The sequence below is a fragment of the Urtica dioica genome, chromosome 9 (assembly GCF_054948205.1).
Source record: "Urtica dioica subsp. dioica isolate 48M chromosome 9, U.dioica_male_clone48M_v1_H2, whole genome shotgun sequence".
NCBI classification, from domain to species: domain Eukaryota; kingdom Viridiplantae; phylum Streptophyta; class Magnoliopsida; order Rosales; family Urticaceae; genus Urtica; species Urtica dioica.
This window is the reverse complement of record NC_142764.1, coordinates 28,787,492-28,809,460: the sequence shown is the minus strand read 5'-3', so window position 1 is coordinate 28,809,460 and position 21,969 is coordinate 28,787,492. Positions and strand designations below refer to the sequence as shown.

Genomic DNA, 21,969 nt, shown 5'->3' with positions numbered 1-21,969 from the left:
TTTTTTGCCAATTTTAAAAAAAAATTACATTTTTTACCCTAAAATATTTACACTTTTGACCCATTTTTTAAAAAAATTTCATTTTTACCATGAATTTTTTTTAATTATAGCCCCCCTAAATTTTTTTATTTACATTTTTTGCCCATTTTTAAAATTTTTACATTTTTACCTTAAAAAATTTACACTTTTGACCAATTTTTTTAAAAAAATTTCATTTTTACCATGATTTTTTTTAATTAACCCTCCTAAATTTTTTTATTTACATTTTTTTGCCCATTTTAAAAAATTTTTACATTTTTACCCTAAAAATTTTACACTTTGGACCCATTTTTTTAAAAAAAATTTCATTTTTACCATGATTTTTTTAATTAGCCCCCCTTAAATTTTTTTTATTTACATTTTTTGCCCATTTTTAAAAAGTTTTATGTTTTTACCCTAGACAAATGTGATCTCCTCATAGACAAATGTGGAGAGATTCTCATTTTCCATTTGATTTTCGAAGGAAAATGAAATCCTCATTTTAGTTATACACTTTCCCTCGCATTTTGCATCATATTTTTTTTCTACCATATTTCTCTCAATCCAAACAATCTAAGTAAAATATGAGGGATTTCCATTTTCCTTTCCCTCCTATTTTTCGGGTTCCAAACGGAGCCTAAACTCAGTAGATATTAATATTATTAAATTGATAAAACAGTTAAAAACAAGTCTGAAACTCAGAATTACATTAATGCGTATTAGAATTCAACTGAGTTTGGAAATTTAATTGTTCATAATATCTATATCAAACATGTAGTGTGCAAATTTTGATAATGCGTTAATTATAGAATATTATTGGTAATAAATTTGAATCAGGTAAATAAGAGTCAGGAGAGCAAAAACTTATAAACCAATCTTTTCTTAAATATATCTACATAAGGTTATTTGAATTAAAATAAATCATGCAAATGACTTTGAGAAGTGAATTATATAAGATAAATCACACGTAATAAGCCATACTAGACTGTTATATTGCATATTAATTAGCCAAAGTTTCACTCTTTATACAATTGCATATTAGCCAAAGTTTCACTCTTTATAAATCGCGTATAATTTCTGCAAAATCAACCTACAATCCTTCTCTTGTATTCTTTATAGACCTGTTTTTCTTCTTCCTTTTTGTTCAAGGGTAGATAGCGTGTATCTTCTCTTAATTAGAGCCAGAACTAATTAAGTTTGATAGGCAAACGCATAAAGTTTTTTGAGCGGTGACTTCCTCTCTAATTTTTTGGCTTGATTTTACATTTTTTAACTTCATAGTTTTATGAATTTCGATTACGAGAACCAGTCATTGTTTTTTGTTCATATCCCGATTGAGATGATAATTCTTAATATTATGTTTGCAATTGCATGATCGTCATGGTGGACGAATCAAGTATGTGTTGATATTAATGATAATGAGTACAAACTAGATTTTACTTATACGATCTATAGATACTAACAATTATTAACCATTATAAACCCGTTCTTTTAGTTTCATAGGTTCTCAAATATTTAAAAAATTGGTGGATTCATATTATTCTTGAGAATTTTTGAAATTTAAGGAAGTTTAACTTTGGGAATATTAAGAGCTTTGAAACATTACATATTTTTGATGGTTTTAAATTTGCTCCGTATCAGAAGTTCTTGAATTAATGGAAGATATATATTTGTCTATCAATACTCGTTTATAAAAGTTTAATTATGAGTAAATTTTGCTAATTTTAATAATTAAGAGAATTATCTAGCTAGGGGATCCGTTATTAAAAGATAAATTTGTGTTAATTTCAAATTAACAAAATAATACGGATAAATGACATTATTATTGGCAGAGCCAGGTAAGAACTATCGGGTAAGATGCAATCCCTGAATTGTTTAGAGTTAAAATTTGTACTCCTACATTTTTTTTACTAAATTTATTTTTTAATCCTAAAATTAAATGATTTTTTTTAATATATATCCCACTAAACCATTTTTTTTTCTTACACATCGCCACAAAATTAAGAGCAATATATTTTTATATTATTACATTTGCACTCCTTATTGAAATTCCATGGCTTCACCACTAGACATAATAATGATCTAACTTTATATTCATAACTAATAATTCTCGAACTTTGACTCTTACTTGAAAGGTTGGACATTATCAATTTCCACCACGCATTTTTTTTCTTCGAATAATTCAATTTTACATCATACATCATATCATCAATTATATTGAACATTTAAACACAAATTACAAGATCTAATCTTCAAACGAGTGAAAGTTAAGCTCTTGAGAGTAATTTCCACCACACATTTCTTCACAAAATATTAGAAAATCTCATTGCATGAAAAATGAGTGAAAGTATACTAATTAATCTATAGACAAACTTTTCTTTAATAAAATGTAATCAAGTAAAATCTCTCTTTCTATAATTTTTTATTTGAATCTTTCTTATATGTATATATGTTTTTTTTCTTCTTGAAACCGGATTACTAAATCAAAAGGAAGCTCTTTTGGGTGATTGGAATCGGAGAATTTAATGAGTTTTATTGATACCCTAATCAAGCAGTTTTGAATTTTACCTGAAATCACTGACTGCCTGAAATCAGCCACGGCCAATGGTGGTTTGCTAAATATTAGAACCATAATTTGTGCCAATATATTTCTTTCTACGGTTCAGATCAGTACTCTTTGGAGAAAAAATCATTCACAGTTGTTCAACTTGGAGAGAACTTGGTTTCTACCAGATTATCAATAACATATATATGGGTTAATCATTATTCATATGTGATGTGTTAATTGGAAGAGAGTCAGGGTAACTAATTAATATACTAATGTTATTTGTAAATGGAAAACTCTACCATCAAGATTGATCATAAAAAAGGTCACTACTAATAAACCATTATATCCCTGTCCCTCAACATATGAATATATTTTTCTTCTTGCAAAATATATATATATATATATATATATATATGTATATAATACTTTATTAGCAGCTTATGTACTAATTATGGCTATATTAATATATATGGATTATGCTGCCAAATTTGGTTAACAAAATCATAGAAACAAATCATACATGAACATGCATATTAAAATTCTGGATTATTATTAATGCAGCAGAGAAAAAAAAAATACCTTTGGATTGCGATTATATTATTTAGTGGCAAATCTTATATTGATACGACACAGAGAAATGATAAGTGCCTATTTAATTATATAATGCTATTCCAGACGCACTTATGTATTTGTCTTCATTCCTACTATATATATCATTGCGTACAGTAACGTATATATTTTTTTTTAAGAAGTGGAAAACAAAAAAAATGTATATATAATTGGAAAAATAGTATGAAGTAGCCGATTCAAACTAATACTTTTGCAAAATAGTCATAGTTTTATTAGGTATAGCAAAATAGCTAATTGAGAGTACTGCGACTTTTAATCCTGCATCGATTAATTTTAATTTAGTCTTCATAAAACTTACATTCTGTCTTTATAGTTCGTTGAGATTAAATTTAATCCAGCCTAGATTAATCTTACTTTGGCTAGTTTACTTATAGTTGACAAATTATGACTATTTTGTAAAAGTTTAAGTTCTATTTGGCTATATAGCCGCTTGAACCCCATATAATTCTTATTCCTGGTCGCTAAAAGTGCACTAATACAGTTTATCAATCAATAATCAATTCGCGGTTAATCTTTTTTTTTTTTGGAATCTATTAAAATTTACAATTGCAATAAATTCGATGGCATAGAATCTCATCTAACTAAATCAACAACGACTCAGTTAAGAGGTTTGAATTTCTACGCATCTTTCTTAATGAATACATTAATGGCTCTCCTCTTTTGAATATACTTTTTTATTCTAAAATTTGACTTTTAAGACCATATATATACATAAAGAATTTTTGTTAATTTTTTTTTAAAAATTTATGAACAGAGAGTATTCCCGGAATTGTATTAAATAACATTAATACCGATTTCTGTTAAAGGATTGAACATATACACGCTTCCTTTTTCTCTATTAATGCATGAATATGATATATTAAATATTAATCCCATAAAGGCCAATATATTTTGTAATGCATGGCTTTTCGAAACCCTCAAAACTTAGTATTAACAACATGATATATATCCCACCCAACCACCCACCAAACACAAATCCGTGTCTATTTTTTGAAAGAACAAAAAACAATGAATATTCTTGAATCCAAACGTCTAGTTGCACGTAGGACCTCATGAATTTAATGTTTGCTTGACAAAGTCAAGAATCTTTACTGTCTTGTTGAATATTGTTTTAAGTTTGGATTATATTTTTGAGTTGGCAATGAGTCAAACTCAGTACAGTACCCCAAAAAATGTGACATGCATGCATCATAATATCATCGCGACTGAAAATTTATTCATTTTGCATCGCAATCATTTTTCGTTTTTTTTTTCCTTCAATAAAACTGAAAGGATGAAAGAAAGACCCTTAAAAATCTTCTCTATACCGACACAGTATCTGAAAGAAAACGCATATTGATCAGAGTCAGTTTGTAATATACAACACAACTTTTATGAGTTACGTGCTCAATATTAGTACTCTACCCCGAATAATTGTTCGTTATGTTTTTTTTTCCCTTGCACTTTAATCTCTAAACTAGTTTCATGGGGTAAGTTCTTAACTTACTGATTTTTTTTCATTGTAATATTTTGATAAAATCAAACATAAACTTGATATGTCGGCGGAAACTGTTATGTCGAGTAGAAAATGTCGAGCACAACAACGATTTAGGTCGAATAAAATTGCAAAGAAAAAAGGTGAATAAAATTTGAGAGTTCTTATGATAATAAAATTACAAATCGCCAGTGTTGTGTATGCAAGATATAACCTCCGATTCTTGTATTTGGATTTGCTATTTATAATGCTTGATTCTTTGATTTTTGGGTTGATCACGATTTAATATTCTTTTACTTGTCTTTATGTAACCAACGATCGACTTCTCTGATATTCCTGGTTGTGGATTGGTTGGTGGTTTATAGACATTCACGAGAAGGGTATACCGAGTTGATCTGAGTAGGGCTCGTTTCTGAGAAGTTGTCAACTTTTTGATAGTGAAACAAACAAATCATCAACTTTTATTTCTAGACATTTAAATCCCAATCTTGTTTTTAGGGTGTATTTAATCCCTCTAAACGGTTAATTTGGAAATAAAAAATAAATTTATACTATAGTATCAAATAGCGCGGGTAGAAAAAAAAAACAGAAGAAAAAATGTAGTGAATCTTGCACAATCTAGTCTCCGAACCCTAGATTTCTTCTGATGCAAGTAAAACCAGGAAAGCAATAAAACCAGCAAATCAAACGCGGAAAAGTAAAGCGACACACTTTTTACCCTGGTTCGGCAATGTGCCTACATCCAGCAACGAAAATCACGATCACTATCAAGAAGTTCTTACACACTCATCCTCACTTTTGTCCCCAATTGTGTTTCCCTTACAATAAGTCTCTCAAAAGTGTTTCCCCAAGTGTTTACAACAACTAACTGAAAGAATGAAGTTACATTCAGCCTCACTACAACCCTCTCTATTTATACACAGCCTAGGACTCATTAAAACCACAGAAACAATCTCAGCCGTTGATGCCTTGCGCAGGAAGCTATCTCTGCTGTGATGATCCAACGGTCCGTCTGCTAAGCTCAAGTGCAAAACATGATCCAACGATGTAGTTCCATGACTGATATCCAACAATTCTCCACCTCAGTCTTGAACTCACATGTAGCAATCGTGATCTTCAAGTCACTGATCCCTAAGGACCAGTCTTCTCCATCTTCTTCCTCATGTTGATCAGTCCTAGACAATGAGCAAACTTGTGTCCAGGAACTGACTTCGTGAGCATGTCCGATGGATTATCTTCAGTGCCGATCTTCTCTATGCTTACTCCACCTGAGTTGATGATGTCCCTCACAAAATGCATCTTGATGTCAATATGTTTTGACTTCTCATGAAACACTTGATGCTTTGACAAGTGAATTGCCGACTGATTGTCACAGTGAATTGTAACTTGCTTCTGATTGAACCCAAGCTCAGTTACAAGACCCTTCAGCCAGATTGCTTCCTTCACTGCCTCAGTGACAGCAATATACTCAGCTTCAGTAGTTGATAGAGTGACCACTGGCTGGAGATTACTCTTCCAACTTATCACACCACCTCCAATGGTAAACAGATATCCTGTGAGAGATCTTCTGGTGTCCAGACTCCCGGCATAGTCTGAGTCTACAAAACCCTCCACCTGAAATTCTGAGGATCTGTTGTTGCAGCCATAGATAATGCCAGTATCATGTGATCCTCTAATATATCTCAACACCCACTTCACAGCTTGCCAGTGAGCCTTTCCAGGATTGCTCATAAAGTACATCAAGCTCCCCACTGCGCTAGCATAAGGAACATTGAGCATGTACCTTTTGTCTTCTTCAGTTTCAGTGCATTGACTCACTGATAGCTTGAAGTGATGGGCTATGGGAGTGTTCACTGGCTTGGCTTCACTCATATCAAACCTTTCAAGCACCTTGGTAAGATATCTCTTCTGAAAAAGCCCAAGCCTTCGTTGAGTCCTGTCTCTCTCAATTTCCATTCCTAGGATCACCTTAGCAGGGCCAAGATCTTTCATCTGGAAACGCTTACTGAGGAGAGTTTTCAGCTTCTGAATCTCTGACTGTTCCTTGTTCACAATCAACATATCATCCACATACAAGAGTAGATAGATGAAACCAGCTGCCTTGAGATCCTTGAAGTACACGCACCAATCATACTGGCTTCTCACAAAACCATTCTGAGTCATGAAAGTGTCAAATTTGAGGTACCATTGTCGAGGTGACTGTTTGAGGCCGTAGAGAGACTTATGCAACAAGCAAACTTTCTCAGTCTTGTCTCCAACCTCAAAACCTTCAGGTTGTTGCATATAGATAGTCTCATCCAGGTCTCCATACAAGAAAGCGGTTTTAACATCCATTTGTTCCAGTTCTAAATCAAAAATGGCAACCATAGAGAGAATGATACGGATTGACCTGTGTTTGACCACCGGCGAGTAGATTTCGTTGTAATCAATACCTTCATGCTGAGAAAAACCTTTTGCCACAAGCCTGGCTTTATAACGTGGCTTTTCAACTCCAGGAATCCCCTCCTTGAGTTTGAATATCCATCTCGAGCCAACAATCTTCTTGCTTGCTGGTTTATCAACAACAGTCCAGGTTTCATTCTCTTTCAAAGACTTTAGCTCCTCTAACATAGCTGATTGCCACTGATCTCTCTTTTCACTGAAACAAGCTTGCTTGAAAGTTCTTGGCTCATCTTCAAGCAGCTTTGACCCAACCAACAAGGCAAAGGCTGTGAGGTCATAACCGAACCTCTGAGTTGGTTTGTGAGTCCTTCTTGCTCTATCTCTCACAAGGTTGTAGTCAGATGGATTGCCAGCACTCTCATCATTCACCTGATCTTCTATTTCATCAAGATGAGCTTCAACATCTTGAGGTTGATCTGCAGCTTCATCATGCTGCTCCACCTCAGCTCCCTCAGGGTGTTGTAGATGATCTTCAGCAGCTTCTACAACATGATCATTGACAGGTTGGGTGGCAGTATCAGTAGATATCTCCACCTGAGCACTGTGCTCGGAGTTTGCTTCATCTTCCTCTGCAAGGCTGTCAAGATCTCCAGGGGATTTTCTGTCACAGAAATCATCTTCTCTGAAAGTCACATCTCTGCTGATGATGAACTTTCTGTGCCCAGTTTCAAGACACCACAGCCTGTACCCCTTTACCCCATCTGGATAGCCTATGAAAACACATTTCAAGGCTCTAGGGTCAAGCTTCCCTTGCTTGGTGTGCACATAAGCAGTGCACCCAAAAACCTTGAGTTTGCTATAGTCTGTTTCATGGTCAGACCACATCTGCATAGGAGTCTTCAACTTGATGGCTGTAGAGGGACACCTATTGATCAGATAAGCTGCAGTCTTGACAGCTTCTGCCCAGAAAGCCTTTGGAAGCTTGGCGTGTATCAGAAGGCATCTCACCCTCTCCATGATAGTCCTGTTAAATCTCTCTGCAAGACCATTCTGTTGAGGTGTGTTGGCAACTGTATGATGCCTTTGAATGCCACTCAATCTGCAGAAGCTATCAAACTGTTCTGAGCAAAATTCTAAGCCATTATCAGACCTTAGCTTCTTCACTTTCTTTCCAGTCTGAGTCTCAACCATGGTCTTCCAGGTCTTAAAAGAATCCAAAGCCTCATTCTTTTGTTTGAGCAGATAAACCCATAGCCTTCTTGAGTAGTCATCCACTATGCTCATATAATACCTGCTGCCACCATGAGAAGGGACTCTTGCTGGACCCCAGAGATCAGTATGGACATAGTCCAAAATAGCCTCTGATCTGTGGACTCCCTTGCCAAACTTTGCCCTGCATGCCTTGCCATAGACGCATTCTTCACAGAAACCCAAAGCAGTGATCCTTTCTTCACCAAGGACTCCTTGCTTGGCCAGTTCTGTTATACCTCTTTCACTGACATGGCCCAGCCTGAGATGCCACAACCTTGAATTCTCTTCTCTTGAAACAATAGCAGTATGGCCAGTTATTGTTTGAGCAGTGAGGAAGTACAAGCCATTTCGTCGAACACCTTGTAGTACAGCTCTTCCATTCTTGGAAACAGTCAAGATTCCATTTTCACTAGCAAAATTGTACCCTGCCTGTTCCAAAACTCCAAGAGAAATCAAATTTCTTTTCAGTTCAGGGATATACCTGACATTTTGAAGAATCTTGACCTTGCCCAGATGATTCTTGAGAGACACGGAACCAGTGCCAATTACTGGACAGTGTTTATCATTGCCAAGAAGAACCATCCCATCTGAGTCAGCGTAGTTCTCAAGCCACTCCTTGTTGGGTGTCATATGAAAGGAGCACCCACTATCGAGGATCCACTCGGAACTGGGTCGATCGGTGGTGACCATCAGGGCTTCAGCACTGTCGTAGCCATCGTTCTCAGCAACAGCGGCTTTTCCAGTCTTGGAGGTAGAGGCTCCATTGTCTTTCTTCAATTCAGGGCAATCCTTCTTCATGTGTCCCTCCTTGTGACAATTGTAACACTTGTACGCGAAGGGCTTCTCTTGATCTTCAGGCTTCGACTTCCCTTTCTTCTTCTTGGTTGACTTCTTGTCTGATTGAGCGCGAACAAGAAGACCTTCAGGTGCAGATTTCTTCTCGCCTCTGGATTGAAGAGCCTTTGCTTTCAATGCCAACTGAACATCCTCTGCGGTGATAGAGGATCGCCCATATTTCATAGCATCGACGAAATTTGCATATGAGGGAGGCAAGGCGTTTAGAATCAAGATCGCTTGGTCTTCATCGGGAGTATCGACTCCGATATTGGCGAGATCGATGACGATCCGATTGAATTCGTCAAGATAGTCTTCAATCGGCTTGTCTTCTTGGATCTTGAATCCAAAAAGCATTCCCTTGAGATAGATCCTTCTCGATATGGATTTCTTCATGTACAAGCTCTGAAGCTTCGCCCACACGCCAATGGCAGTCTTCTCATTGGCGACTTCTCGCAAAACTTTGTCTCCAAGATACAGGACGATCGTGCTGTATGCAAGCTCGTTCATCTCTGCCTTGTCTTCAGCCGTGACCGATTCAGCTTGTTTGGCTTCAGGATCGATCGCCTTGGAGATTTTCATCTGAACAAGAATTGCCTTCATTCTCTGACGCCACAGAGCAAAATCTCCTTTGCCATTGAATCGCTCAATCTCCATCTTCGTGATCCCCATCGTGTCGCAAAGATTTGGTGGTAATTGGCTCTGATACCAATTGTAGTGAATCTTGCACAATCTAGTCTCCGAACCCTAGATTTCTTCTGATGCAAGTAAAACCAGGAAAGCAATAAAACCAGCAAATCAAACGCGGAAAAGTAAAGCGACACACTTTTTACCCTGGTTCGGCAATGTGCCTACATCCAGCAACGAAAATCACGATCACTATCAAGAAGTTCTTACACACTCATCCTCACTTTTGTCCCCAATTGTGTTTCCCTTACAATAAGTCTCTCAAAAGTGTTTCCCCAAGTGTTTACAACAACTAACTGAAAGAATGAAGTTACATTCAGCCTCACTACAACCCTCTCTATTTATACACAGCCTAGGACTCATTAAAACCACAGAAACAATCTCAGTCGTTGATGCCTTGCGCAGGAAGCTATCTCTGCTGTGATGATCCAACGGTCCGTCTGCTAAGCTCAAGTGCAAAACATGATCCAACGATGTAGTTCCATGACTGATATCCAACAAAAAACTATAAACCGTCGAGGCAATACATTTTTCTTTTGATTTTCGGTCTAGTTTGAAATGGTTTCTCTTTAATTCTACCAACTCCAATATATTAATTAAAGTGATATGAAATGATCAGGTCTGATTTCAAAAATGGAAACTATAATTTATTTGATCAAAAGATAAAAGAGGTTGATGATTCAAATGTCTAGGAGTAAAGGTTAAAAGGTTGAAGACTTATTCGTCACACTATCAGAAAAATTAAGGATTCACCATGCCAAAAAGCCTATATATGTATATTATTTCAGCTTAATAATTATTGTTTTAAATCTCAATTATTTAGTTACTAACATACCGACAGGGCGGTCCAGCACAATTAAAGCCTCAGACAAAATTTAAGAATTTAACCTCTTAAAAATTACATTTATATAAAAAAATAGCCAATATTTACATGTCCGATCAAATTATGGACCTTTGATATTATCAAATGAGACTTTTTTTTAACTCTTATTATTTTTTAAAAATTTTCAGGTCTTAAGCATGGGCCTAATTCACCAAGGGCAAAGGCCGACCCTGCATAGTGACATCACAAAATACCTCTATATTGCTCTTCTTAACATATAAACTTTTACTGAAAAATTCATAAATTTTTAATAGAGAAATTGCCCCATTTGCCATCAATTTCATAACATTTTCCCACTTTCCACCAAAAGACTAATTTTTCCCAAAATGCCACCATCTATGTCAACAATGTTGACATCTATTTTTGTCCTTCACTATGAGATGTCAACAATGTTGACATCTCGGTGGCATTTTGGGAAAAATTAGTCTTTTGGTGGAAAGTGAGAAAATGTTACGAAATTGGTGGCAAATGAGCAATTTCTCTTTTTAATATCCCAAATAAAAACTTTACACCGAAGTTAACCTTTTCTTCCAACAATCTTAATTCAGTAGTCGTTAGTGCTACAAAGAAAAAAGAAAACAAAATATACGAATACTGTATGAGTATAGTAATTACGATTTCGTCTCCCCCGTGAAAGCGAGAGAAGAAAATTCCCCAACTAAAACTATTATAAATTATTATATATTTTCGGGTCGGAACTTTCTTCCAAATCACCTTCGATAAACAAACCATACGCACAATGACCAAAACACCCTCACAGACGTATGTTCCACAACTGTATATAAAATATATTATTTTTATAATCCATCGTCGTTTGACTCATTAGTCCCACACGCACACATCGTTACTTCTATAAATTGGATTCTCTCACACTCATTTCTCTCCAAACCCAAACACACTCTCACACACAATCTCTCTCTCTCTCTCTCTCTCTCTCTCTGTGGGACCGAAAATGGGTATGAACTCGAACAGAGTGGACGATCTCTCGGGCCACGAAACTTCGATAAGAATCCCAGCGGATCAGCCGATAATAATGGCGAGAAGCGCAACGGTGACTAGGGCGAACAATACGACAATGGAGATTCACAAGGTCTGTCTTCCTCCGAAGCAGACGACTCTGGAGAAGTTCAGGCACCGAATGTCGGAGATCTTCTTCCCCGACGATCCTCTTCACAGGTTCCAAGACGACGGAGCGACTTTATTCAGAAAGTTCCTTCTGGCGCTCCAGTACTTTTTCCCCATCTTCGAGTGGGGCCCACACTACACCCTCTCTCTCCTCCGGTCTGACGTCATCTCCGGCCTCACCATTGCCAGCCTCGCCATCCCTCAGGTACAGTATTCCTCTGAAACCCTTCTCATTATAACCAAGGGTTTGGTTTGGCGTTAATTTGTTCCCGATATATGCGCGTAAGATATCTAAATGAATAATATATACCTAATATATTCCTCGGATATATTATTTAATTTTGATTGTTGATTTAGTTTGAAAATTGATGTAATTTTTCAACGCAATTAATTTACTTTTGCTTTTATTATCGATATTTCATAGGGAATCAGCTATGCGAAGCTTGCAAACTTGCCACCCATAGTTGGACTATGTAAGCGTGGCTCAGAAACTCATGCACAAACTCTTTTCACACACAAAATGAGTTGACCAACTAACTCAGTTTTGGATAAAATAATTAGTTAATTAATTAAATAATTATACGATTGTGTGCAGATTCAAGCTTTGTGCCTCCATTGATATACTCTCTGCTGGGAAGCTCAAGACACCTGGCAGTGGGACCGGTGTCAATAGCGTCGCTGGTGATGGGATCGATGTTGAGTGAAGAAGTGTCTCCAACATCAGACCCAACACTTTATCTCAAGTTGGCTTTCACTGCCACTTTCTTTGCTGGTGTTTTTCAGGCATCCCTCGGTATTCTTAGGTATTCAGTTAGTTACTCGTTATTTATTTCACTATCTTAGAAAGAATTGATAAGAGAGAGAAGAAAAAAAATGACTTTATGGACAAGGGGACAAATATTGACTTCTTATGACTGTGAAAGTGACTTAACTCTGCCAACTAGTAAGAGTTAATTAGGATAGGATGTTAAAAGACTTTTCTTTTCACAAAATTATTAATTGATCAGATTTTTTATTTTTATTTTTTTACAGGTTGGGATTCATAATTGATTTTCTTTCAAAGGCAACACTAATTGGGTTCATGGGTGGTGCGGCTGTAATTGTGTCACTGCAACAGTTAAAAGGGTTGCTTGGAATAGTTCACTTCACTAGTAAAATGCAATTGCCTGCTGTTATGGCCTCTGCTATTACTCAAAGGGATGAGGTAAAAAAATAAGTTAAATTAATATGTTCAATACCTAAAAGAATATCAACTTTGAGTTTTTATTTTTTATTTTTTATTTTTTATTTTTTATTTTTTATTCTTTTGATGGTGTTTGAGAAGAAATGTGAGTGGAATAAATCAACCCATGTAGATATATCATGTCAAAAGTAGTCTCACTCTTTAATTAAATATGCTTTGTTTTTTCTCACCAATGTTACTTTATGGCTGTAAAAGGTCTCCTGATATATTATTTAAAAAAACAATTCACATAACATGGGAAAGATTTCTTGATCACACGGCACAACCTTTATTCTTCTATTCTCTAAATATGAAAGTGCCAAATCCTTATTTCCACCTTTCAACCAAGTTTTGGAGAATATTGTTGTTCTTGGAATTTAAAATTAGTTTGTAGAAGTAACAAAGAATTGAAAGAGATACATCATACATTTTCACCTTGGCAGTAAATCATTTTTTAACCTTGCTGATTTATCTGTTGCAGTGGCAATGGCAAACCATTGTGATGGGCATTTGCTTCTTAGTGTTCCTATTGGGAACCAGACACATAGTAAGTTAATTCATTTCAATCAAACCCGACACAAAAATTATGAATATGAAGCTCACATAACAACAATCTAAACATTATATATATTTCTATTTGTTGCAGAGCATGAGAAATCCAAAACTCTTTTGGGTTTCGGCAGCAGCGCCGTTGACTTCGGTCATTCTTTCGACACTCATCGTGTTCTTTTTGAAATCGGAGCACCCAAAAATCTCAATTGTAAGAGCCAACACCAAAAAAAACTCTAATCATAATAAGAAGAAAAAAAGAGATAACTTATCTCTCAAGTTTCTGTTCATAATAAACTTGAATTTTCTTTTACTGCACAAAACAGATTGGCAATCTTCCAAAGGGACTCAATCCGCCATCATCGAACATGTTGTACTTCAGCGGGAAGTCTCTCGTTCTCGCTATCAAAACTGGCATTATCACCGGAATCTTGGCTCTCACTGTAAGTCTATTCACTTGATTTGAATAACACTAAAATGACATCTCTGAAGTGAAGAAAAAAGAACTAAAGTGAAATCTGTGGATTTCCAGGAAGGAGTTGCAGTGGGAAGAACATTTGCTTCACTGGAGAACTACCAAGTCGACGGAAACAAAGAAATGATTGCGATCGGGCTCATGAACATTGCCGGTTCGTGCTCTTCATGCTATATCACCACAGGATCGTTCTCGAGATCGGCCGTGAACTACAACGCTGGAGCCAAAACGGCCGTCTCAAACATAATCTTGGCATCGGCGGTGCTCGTGACTCTGCTGTTTCTGATGCCGCTTTTCTATTACACGCCCAACGTGATCTTGGCAGCCATAATCATAACCGCCGTGATTGGCCTTATCGATTACCAGTCCGCTTTTCGCCTCTGGAACGTCGACAAGCTCGATTTCGTGGCCTGTATGGCTTCCTTCTTCGGCGTCCTTTTCATCTCAGTCCCGCTCGGACTCTCCATCGCTGTCGGAATCTCGGTCTTCAAGATCCTTCTGCACGTGACCAGGCCAAACACCATGGCTCTCGGAAACATCCAAGGAACTCAAATCTACCAGAACGTTACCAGATACAGAGAGGCTCTGAGAGTCCCTTCGTTCCTCATCCTCGGCATCGAATCACCCATCTACTTTGCGAATTCGACTTACCTCCAAGAAAGGTCCGATATTCGTGTACAACAATAATATGATGTCTCTGAAACATATTTCAAGTCTCTCATGGTGTTCTGATATGTGTGCGCAGGATTATGAGATGGATCCGCGAGGAAGAAGAGCGGATTGTGGCGAACGACGAGAGTGCTCTGAAATGCGTGATCTTAGACATGACCGGTATGTTGAGCCTCTTTTCTGTTTTTCTTTCCTTTTGTTTTGTCTTTTTCATGCTCTTTAACTCACAGTCGTACCTTCATTTTCCAATCTCAGCTGTGACAGCAATTGACACGAGCGGTATCGACACAGTGTGCGAGCTCAGAAAGATGCTGGACAAGAAGTCACTCCAAGTAAGAACACTAGCTAGCTCTTTGTGATTTTACATCCAATAATTTAAAAGTAGAGCTTTGAGATCGAATCTAACGGTGATATATATTTCTCTTCTCGGCAGCTCGTGTTGGCGAATCCAGGCGGGACAGTGATGGAGAAACTGCAACAATCGAAAGCGTTGGAAGGGTTTGGAACGAGCGGAGTGTATCTGACTGTCGGAGAAGCCGTGACTGACATTTCGTCTCTGCAAAAGTCTCAGTCTCGAGCAAGCACACTCTCAGTCACCACTGAGTGAAATAATAACAAAAACTAAGTTAATCATACACCACAGTCACATACATGGGTTGACGCAGTTTTCCTTTTAACCCAAAGAAATTTAAAACTCTTTTATTTTATTTTTTGTTCCTTCTGTTTGTCATGTATGTAAGAGGGTCAGCCAGAATTGAAGGCCAGAATCAACAGTGTATAGATCGAGAAATGATAGCACCCCATATCTATATATGTATGTTCAACCGTTAGCGTTTACATTTTCGGAGTAGAATTGTATTTTTTGACCATATGGTATACCTGAATACGTATACAAATACAAATACTCATTTTCAATAATATACATCTTAATCGACATTTTTCTAGTTCCGTCATTTTGTTTTCTTGTGAGGACCGAATTTTCTTAAATTATGTAAATTAATTATCTAGCGTGTTTTATATTTTGGAAGAGGAGATCTTGAGTTTTGAGTGGAGAAAGGACCCTTTTTCAGCCAAGACAAATTATGGTCAGATTTTGAGAAGGAAAGAAAGACAATGAGGTAGTAGCAATAAGATGAGTTAGATAGTTGGGACATGACTGAGACAACGCGATTGTAGATTCGCTTGTACATATCGAGACCCCGAGGTGTGTAAATTCACTTGTGCAGAGAGAAATCGTGAGAGTGTAAATTCGCTTGTGGATCCTATTCTCATTGATGGTTGGCATATTGTTGGTAAAGGCGTGAGATCCTACTAATTAAACAACTATATATTGATGATATTGACTTTAGAATAAGTAAGGACATGTCATATCGATCGAGTAAGCATAATTGACAATATTTGCTTATTTGTGGTGTATTGAGTTGTCAAAAACCTCCAACGTCTTACGCCCAAATTAAAATTTACAATTAGACGTGATGGATATCGATGAGAAATGAACGCCTTGAAATTTAAGCATTGTGAAGGGAACACGAAGGAATGTTTCCTATGTTGTAAAGTATGACTCGTGATGTTCATAAACATTTTGGGCACGCTCTCTCTAATTCCTACTTTTTTAGGATGTTTACCAAAAAAAAACGATGTACCAATATCAGAGCTAACTCCACCACGACCCAAATTGCGAAAGGGACAAGTAACTTGAAAAAATAAGTGTAGGCCGTCCAGTAGGCCATCAAAAGTGCAGGCCCCATTGGGACGTCAATGTTGGAAGTGTGGTGGTGGTATATATGTTACGATTTCAGTTGACTCTCACATTGTCAAAGTATATGATTGACATGAACATGAGTCCCGCATCACTAAGGCTCCGTTTGGAACCCGGAAAATAGGAGAGAAAGGAAAATAGAAATCCCTCCTATTTTACTTAGATTGTTTGGATTGAGGAAAATATTGTAGAAAAAAAATATGATGGAAAATGCGAGAGAAAGTGTATAACTAAAATGAGGATTTCATTTTCCTTCGAAAATCAAATGGAAAATGAGAATCTCTCCACATTTGTCTATGAGGGGATCATATTTGTCTAGGATAAAAATGTAACACTTTTTAAAAATGGGCAAAAAATGTAAATAAAAAAAATTTAAGGGGGGCTAATTAAAAAAATCATGGTAAAAATGAAATTTTTTTAAAAAAATGGGTCAAAAGTGTAAATTTTTAGGGTAAAAATGTAAAAAAAATTTAAAAATGGGAAAAAAATGTAAATAAAAAAATTTAGAGGGTTAATTAAAAAAAATCATGGTAAAAATGAAATTTAAAAAAAAAAATGGGTCAAAAGTGTAAATTTTTTAGGGTAAAAATGTAAAAAATTTTAAAAATAGGCAAAAAATGTAAATAAAAAATTTAGGGGGTAATTAAAAAAAATCATTGTAAAAATGAAATTTTTTTAAAAAAAATGTGTCAAAAGTGTAAATTTTTTAGGGTAAAATGTAAAACTTTTTAAAAATGGGCAAAAAATGTAAATAAAAAAATTTAGGGGAGCTATAATTAAAAAAAAATTCATGGTAAAAATGAAATTTTTTTAAAAAAATGAGTCAAAAGTGTAAATATTTTAAGGTAAAAAATGTAAAAATGTTTAAAAATAGGCAAAAAATGTAAATAAAAAAAATTTGAAGGGGAGAGGGCTAGAACTCACCCTGGACTTGAGTTAGCTCCGTCCCTAGTCTCATCGTTAGTTTCCCGTCAATTTTCTCTCATATTTTCCATGACTTTTAAACACAATTAGAATTTTGACTTTTTCTATTATTTTTTCTTACATTTTCATTTTCTCTATTATTTTCACTTTCTCTGTTATTTTCCGGGTTCCAAACAGAGCCTAAAGGACGGGTTTAATATGTGGATTTATAGCCACTTGGGGTATCCTTTCCGTGATGGGTAGCGTTTCAGTTGAGTTCTACTTAAGAGGTTGTAAATGAGAATAAGTGGCATCCAAACATAATATGATTTCTATATGTTTAGTTTGAAGGAGTAGTAAGAAAAAAAAACATTGAAGCGGAGATCGTTCATATAAGTTTATTGTTATACTTATATCATTGATTATTTTTCATTTAGTGATTTTTTTTATCACTGACCATACAACCCTACAAAATAAGTGACGTTGCACCGAACTTAGTTACAATTCTTTGTGTCATTTACTTTTACGCACTGCTTTATATTTGTCCATTTATTGTATCGGAATAGACTGTCACATGCATTAATTCTACATTGTATGCGACATCTTGTCTCTGACTAAACAAAATTTCATACTTTAATCCGTGCTCTTGAATTCATTTAGACAAGAAGATCATCTTACCTAAGTAATGGAAACACTTAAATTAGAACATCATGTCCTTGACTTCTTGTTAACAGTTTTCGCATGGCACGCATGTGCTATATAGCATCTCCAACACGGACGCTAAAAAATTAAAACCACCGAGCCATTCTTGTCCACAATTTACATAATCTCCAGAAAAAAAAAAATATATTCCAAATTGACTGATAACGAAACCTGAACCGTTTAATATGTACTTCTGGTAATAATTGAAACCGGTAATAATAACTATTTACCCACAAGCATATTACAAATGTGTGTCGTAGCTTGATTCGTCTATATGTCATCAATCGGATTCTAGTAGTGCGGTGAGCACTAGGGTTTCTTTTTTTCATTTATTTTGTGTGGTGGGAAATGTCGCAAGCAAAAATAGCAATAAATTTTGAGTATTTCGAGAAATATATTTATCAGATGGCCTAAGTTGACTTGAAACGAGGGGACATAAATTACTAGCTTTAAAAAAAAAAAAAAAAAAAAAAAAAAAAACCACAACTCGATTCACTAATGATTATATCTAGGAGACCACACTCTAAAAAGTGCACACACACATGACAGGAGTGGTATATTCCAGGAATAAACCCCGGCACTATATATGTTAGTACTCCAAAGTTTGATATTTGTGGAAAAGGCTAATTAATTAAGACCTCTTTAGACTAAATCTGTATTGGATATTCAACTTCATTAAAAAAGAAATCAACATAGAAGACCCTTGTTCCAACAGAGTATACAAAGATTCTTTCATTTTGACATAATTCGCATGAATCAACTAAATATTTCATACCCTATTTTTCCAACTTTGAGAATTGTGACCACGAGTGCACTAGTCTTTCTTGCCCCACATTTTTTTTTTATTTTTATTTTTTTATATTTCGCTCCTTTTGTGGCTTTTATTTTCTCAGCAGCTTTCCTTGATTTTTAGCTTTCACGTGTCGGACTAAACCGGATTCTGTGATTTTGCTTTATTTGGAGTATCTCGTAAGTCGTTATAACTTTTCGACAATCAACATATTTCCATCAGCAAATAAGCTCAGTTACTGATATATATTCAAATCATTATACGTATACATGGTGTGATATATTGAGTTCATTAGCTAATTCCAATACAAATTTGATATATATATATATATATATATATATATATATATATATATATATATATATATATATATCTGGACCGTATTCACTGAAAACTATATTTTAAATTTGTATAGCTAATGAACTCAATGTATCAGAGTGTATATATCTGGACCGTATTCACTGAAAACTATATATTAAATTTGTATAGCTAATGAACTCAATGTATCAGAGTGTGTATACGTATAATCACCGTATTCACGGATCAAATATATATATATATATATATATCCAAAGAAAGGATGTGATAAGTTTGAGGAATATTCAAAGTGCAAAAAGGACGTGTACGTGTCCATGGTTCGTTGAAGGTGGAGCAACGTGGCTTTTTATCATCGCATTATATATATAATTTCTTATTTCCATTTGCGGGAGCTATAATAATAATATATACACGCCACACATTTTCGTAATAATAATGACTACTAGTTTGACTTTAGATCATCAAATTTGGATAAAATTAGCTGCTTACTTTGATAGTATGGATGCTGGTTTGGAGTATATCTAATCCCTATTTCTACATAAAATATCTTTTTTTTTTTCGTGTGTTTAAGATTTCTATATAATAAATATCAAATCTCAAAGTAATGGTGGATTTGTTTTTGTTGTGGACGGCCAATATATGGGAAGCTTCCAGATTAATTCTATATCTCTTTTATTGTTTTATATATATGATTTATCATACGTCAGGTCAGTGGAGTGAGATGTGACGGTTATAAGAGATCACACATTGAGAAAATTTGTTATAATTTATGGTTATTTGTTTGTTTGTTTTTTTTTTTTTTTTTTTTTTTTTTTTTTAAATCTTGTTATCCGTGATACCAATAAACCATATATTAGTATTGCTTGCTATCCAATTAGTTTAAAATCCCTTCTAAGTTTTTTTTTTCCTTCTTTTTATCCGCTTTACAAAAAACACAATATTAGAAAGAGTATCTCAAACTCAACTCCATTTATCACTCTATTATAGATTTAACGAATAGTAAAATTCTAAATAATGAATAGTAAAATTTCAACACATGAAGTTTTACTATTCATTCTCGTCTATATTGGAGTGACATTTAATAATATAAAATAAATTTATGTAATTATAAATCAACCAAAAATGCTTATTATATTTATATATTTTATGTATAATTGTATTAATTTATCACTAAATTTCATATCATATAGTCTTAGCTTATTTTAATTTGATATGATAATTAATTTTGAAATGTGACAGAAAATAATTACATATAAATGCTATTAAAAATATCAATTTTCATTTCAAAACACTATAAAATAATTAACATGACATACATATATAAATAAAAAAATTAATTAGTATTTTTGTATGAAATTATAATTTTTTTACCAAGTAAAAAAAATGTTATATGCAATGTTTGTTTATTTTATACAATATATATATATATATATATATATATATATATATATATATATACATAAAACATTTTTAGATAGAAAATATACAAGTTAAATAAATATGGGCTATAGTGTAATAAATAAAAAATTGCTAAAATTATTAAATAATAAATAAACAAAGAATATGCTTTTTTTGGTGTTAAAAATTGAGTATTGGGTTGAAGATGAAAAACTGTTTGATATGATAGAAGTTGCATTATGGAGTGCAATAAATTGCATTTTGAAGTTTTAAATTGGAGATGGTCTAACACTCTTGATTTTCATATATTTCACAATCTTCTCGGCTTGCGTCTGAGAACCCTCTTCCTCAACTCACGAACTATTCAGGAACGTCCCGCCTATTTTTTGAATAGTTCAATTATCAACTTATATTAAATTTCATAATCACAATTTTTATAAATTTAGCAAATGTTTATTCTCTCTTTTATTTAGTCTAAAAAAATGCATAAATCGTGATTTAAACCTCAATTTTTAATAAATTTGAACCTAATGTAAATATCTCGACTAACTATTAGTTTAACACCGGAGGGTGTATATTTATGATACGTCGACTTATATTTTAAATGAACAATGGTTTATTAGGAATCTCATATTAAAAGTGAACGAAAACTAACAAGAACTTATAAAGGTTATGAATTACTCCCCTATTATCAATTGGTTTTGAGATAGAACCCATAATTTTTTTCACATGGTTATAGTAGACTTTTACGTGCTTAACCCTTTTTTTTTCACTCGGGTATATATATGGGTGGCTAGTTATCGCTAAAGATCACATAACAAAGTCAAGATAAAACTCTGAAAGAACAATAAGTCAAACTCATTGAAAAGCCAATGCATGTACTTAAAATGTCAACGATTGCCACTTTCTCCACAACAACAACAAAATACAAACAAAAAAAAAAAATAATAAGAAAAAAAAAAAAACACACTCCACACACCAACCGATTGAACAAATATGTTCATTGAACATGGAATCTTATCATGTATGTGTGTGTGTGTGTATATATAAATATATATATATATATATATAGAGAGAGAGAGAGAGAGAGAGAGAGAGAGAATTAATAGATTGTGTTTTTAATGGAATATTATATGTATATATCTTTTGTTTAATCAAAATCTATTTAATCATCAAGCTTAAAATCAAACTTGGAGTAGTAAAAAAATGTCAAAAATTTTAAATCTAGGAGGATAATTTAGTTGAAAGAGGCTATAAACTAAACCTTGAGATGAGTAAATTAAGTTTTAGTTTTAGTAAAGTTTGTAATTATGAATTTATTAATAGAGAAATAAATTTCTAGTTATTGAATA

At 34.3% G+C, this 21,969-nt stretch overlaps 1 protein-coding gene across 1 annotated transcript; it reads left to right on the top strand.

Moving 5' to 3' along the window:
- The first annotated feature begins 11,600 nt into the window (after nucleotides 1-11,600).
- On the top strand, nucleotides 11,601-15,665 carry LOC149386593 (putative sulfate transporter 3.4). Its single transcript, XM_089625962.1, has 11 exons — nucleotides 11,601-12,037; nucleotides 12,257-12,305; nucleotides 12,428-12,635; nucleotides 12,865-13,036; nucleotides 13,536-13,601; nucleotides 13,701-13,814; nucleotides 13,930-14,046; nucleotides 14,136-14,740; nucleotides 14,824-14,909; nucleotides 15,003-15,079; nucleotides 15,181-15,665. The coding sequence occupies exons 1-11, from the start codon at nucleotides 11,660-11,662 to the stop codon at nucleotides 15,352-15,354; spliced, it is 2,046 nt and encodes a 681-aa protein (XP_089482088.1). The 5' UTR covers nucleotides 11,601-11,659; the 3' UTR covers nucleotides 15,355-15,665.
- The last annotated feature ends 6,304 nt before the right edge of the window (nucleotides 15,666-21,969 follow it).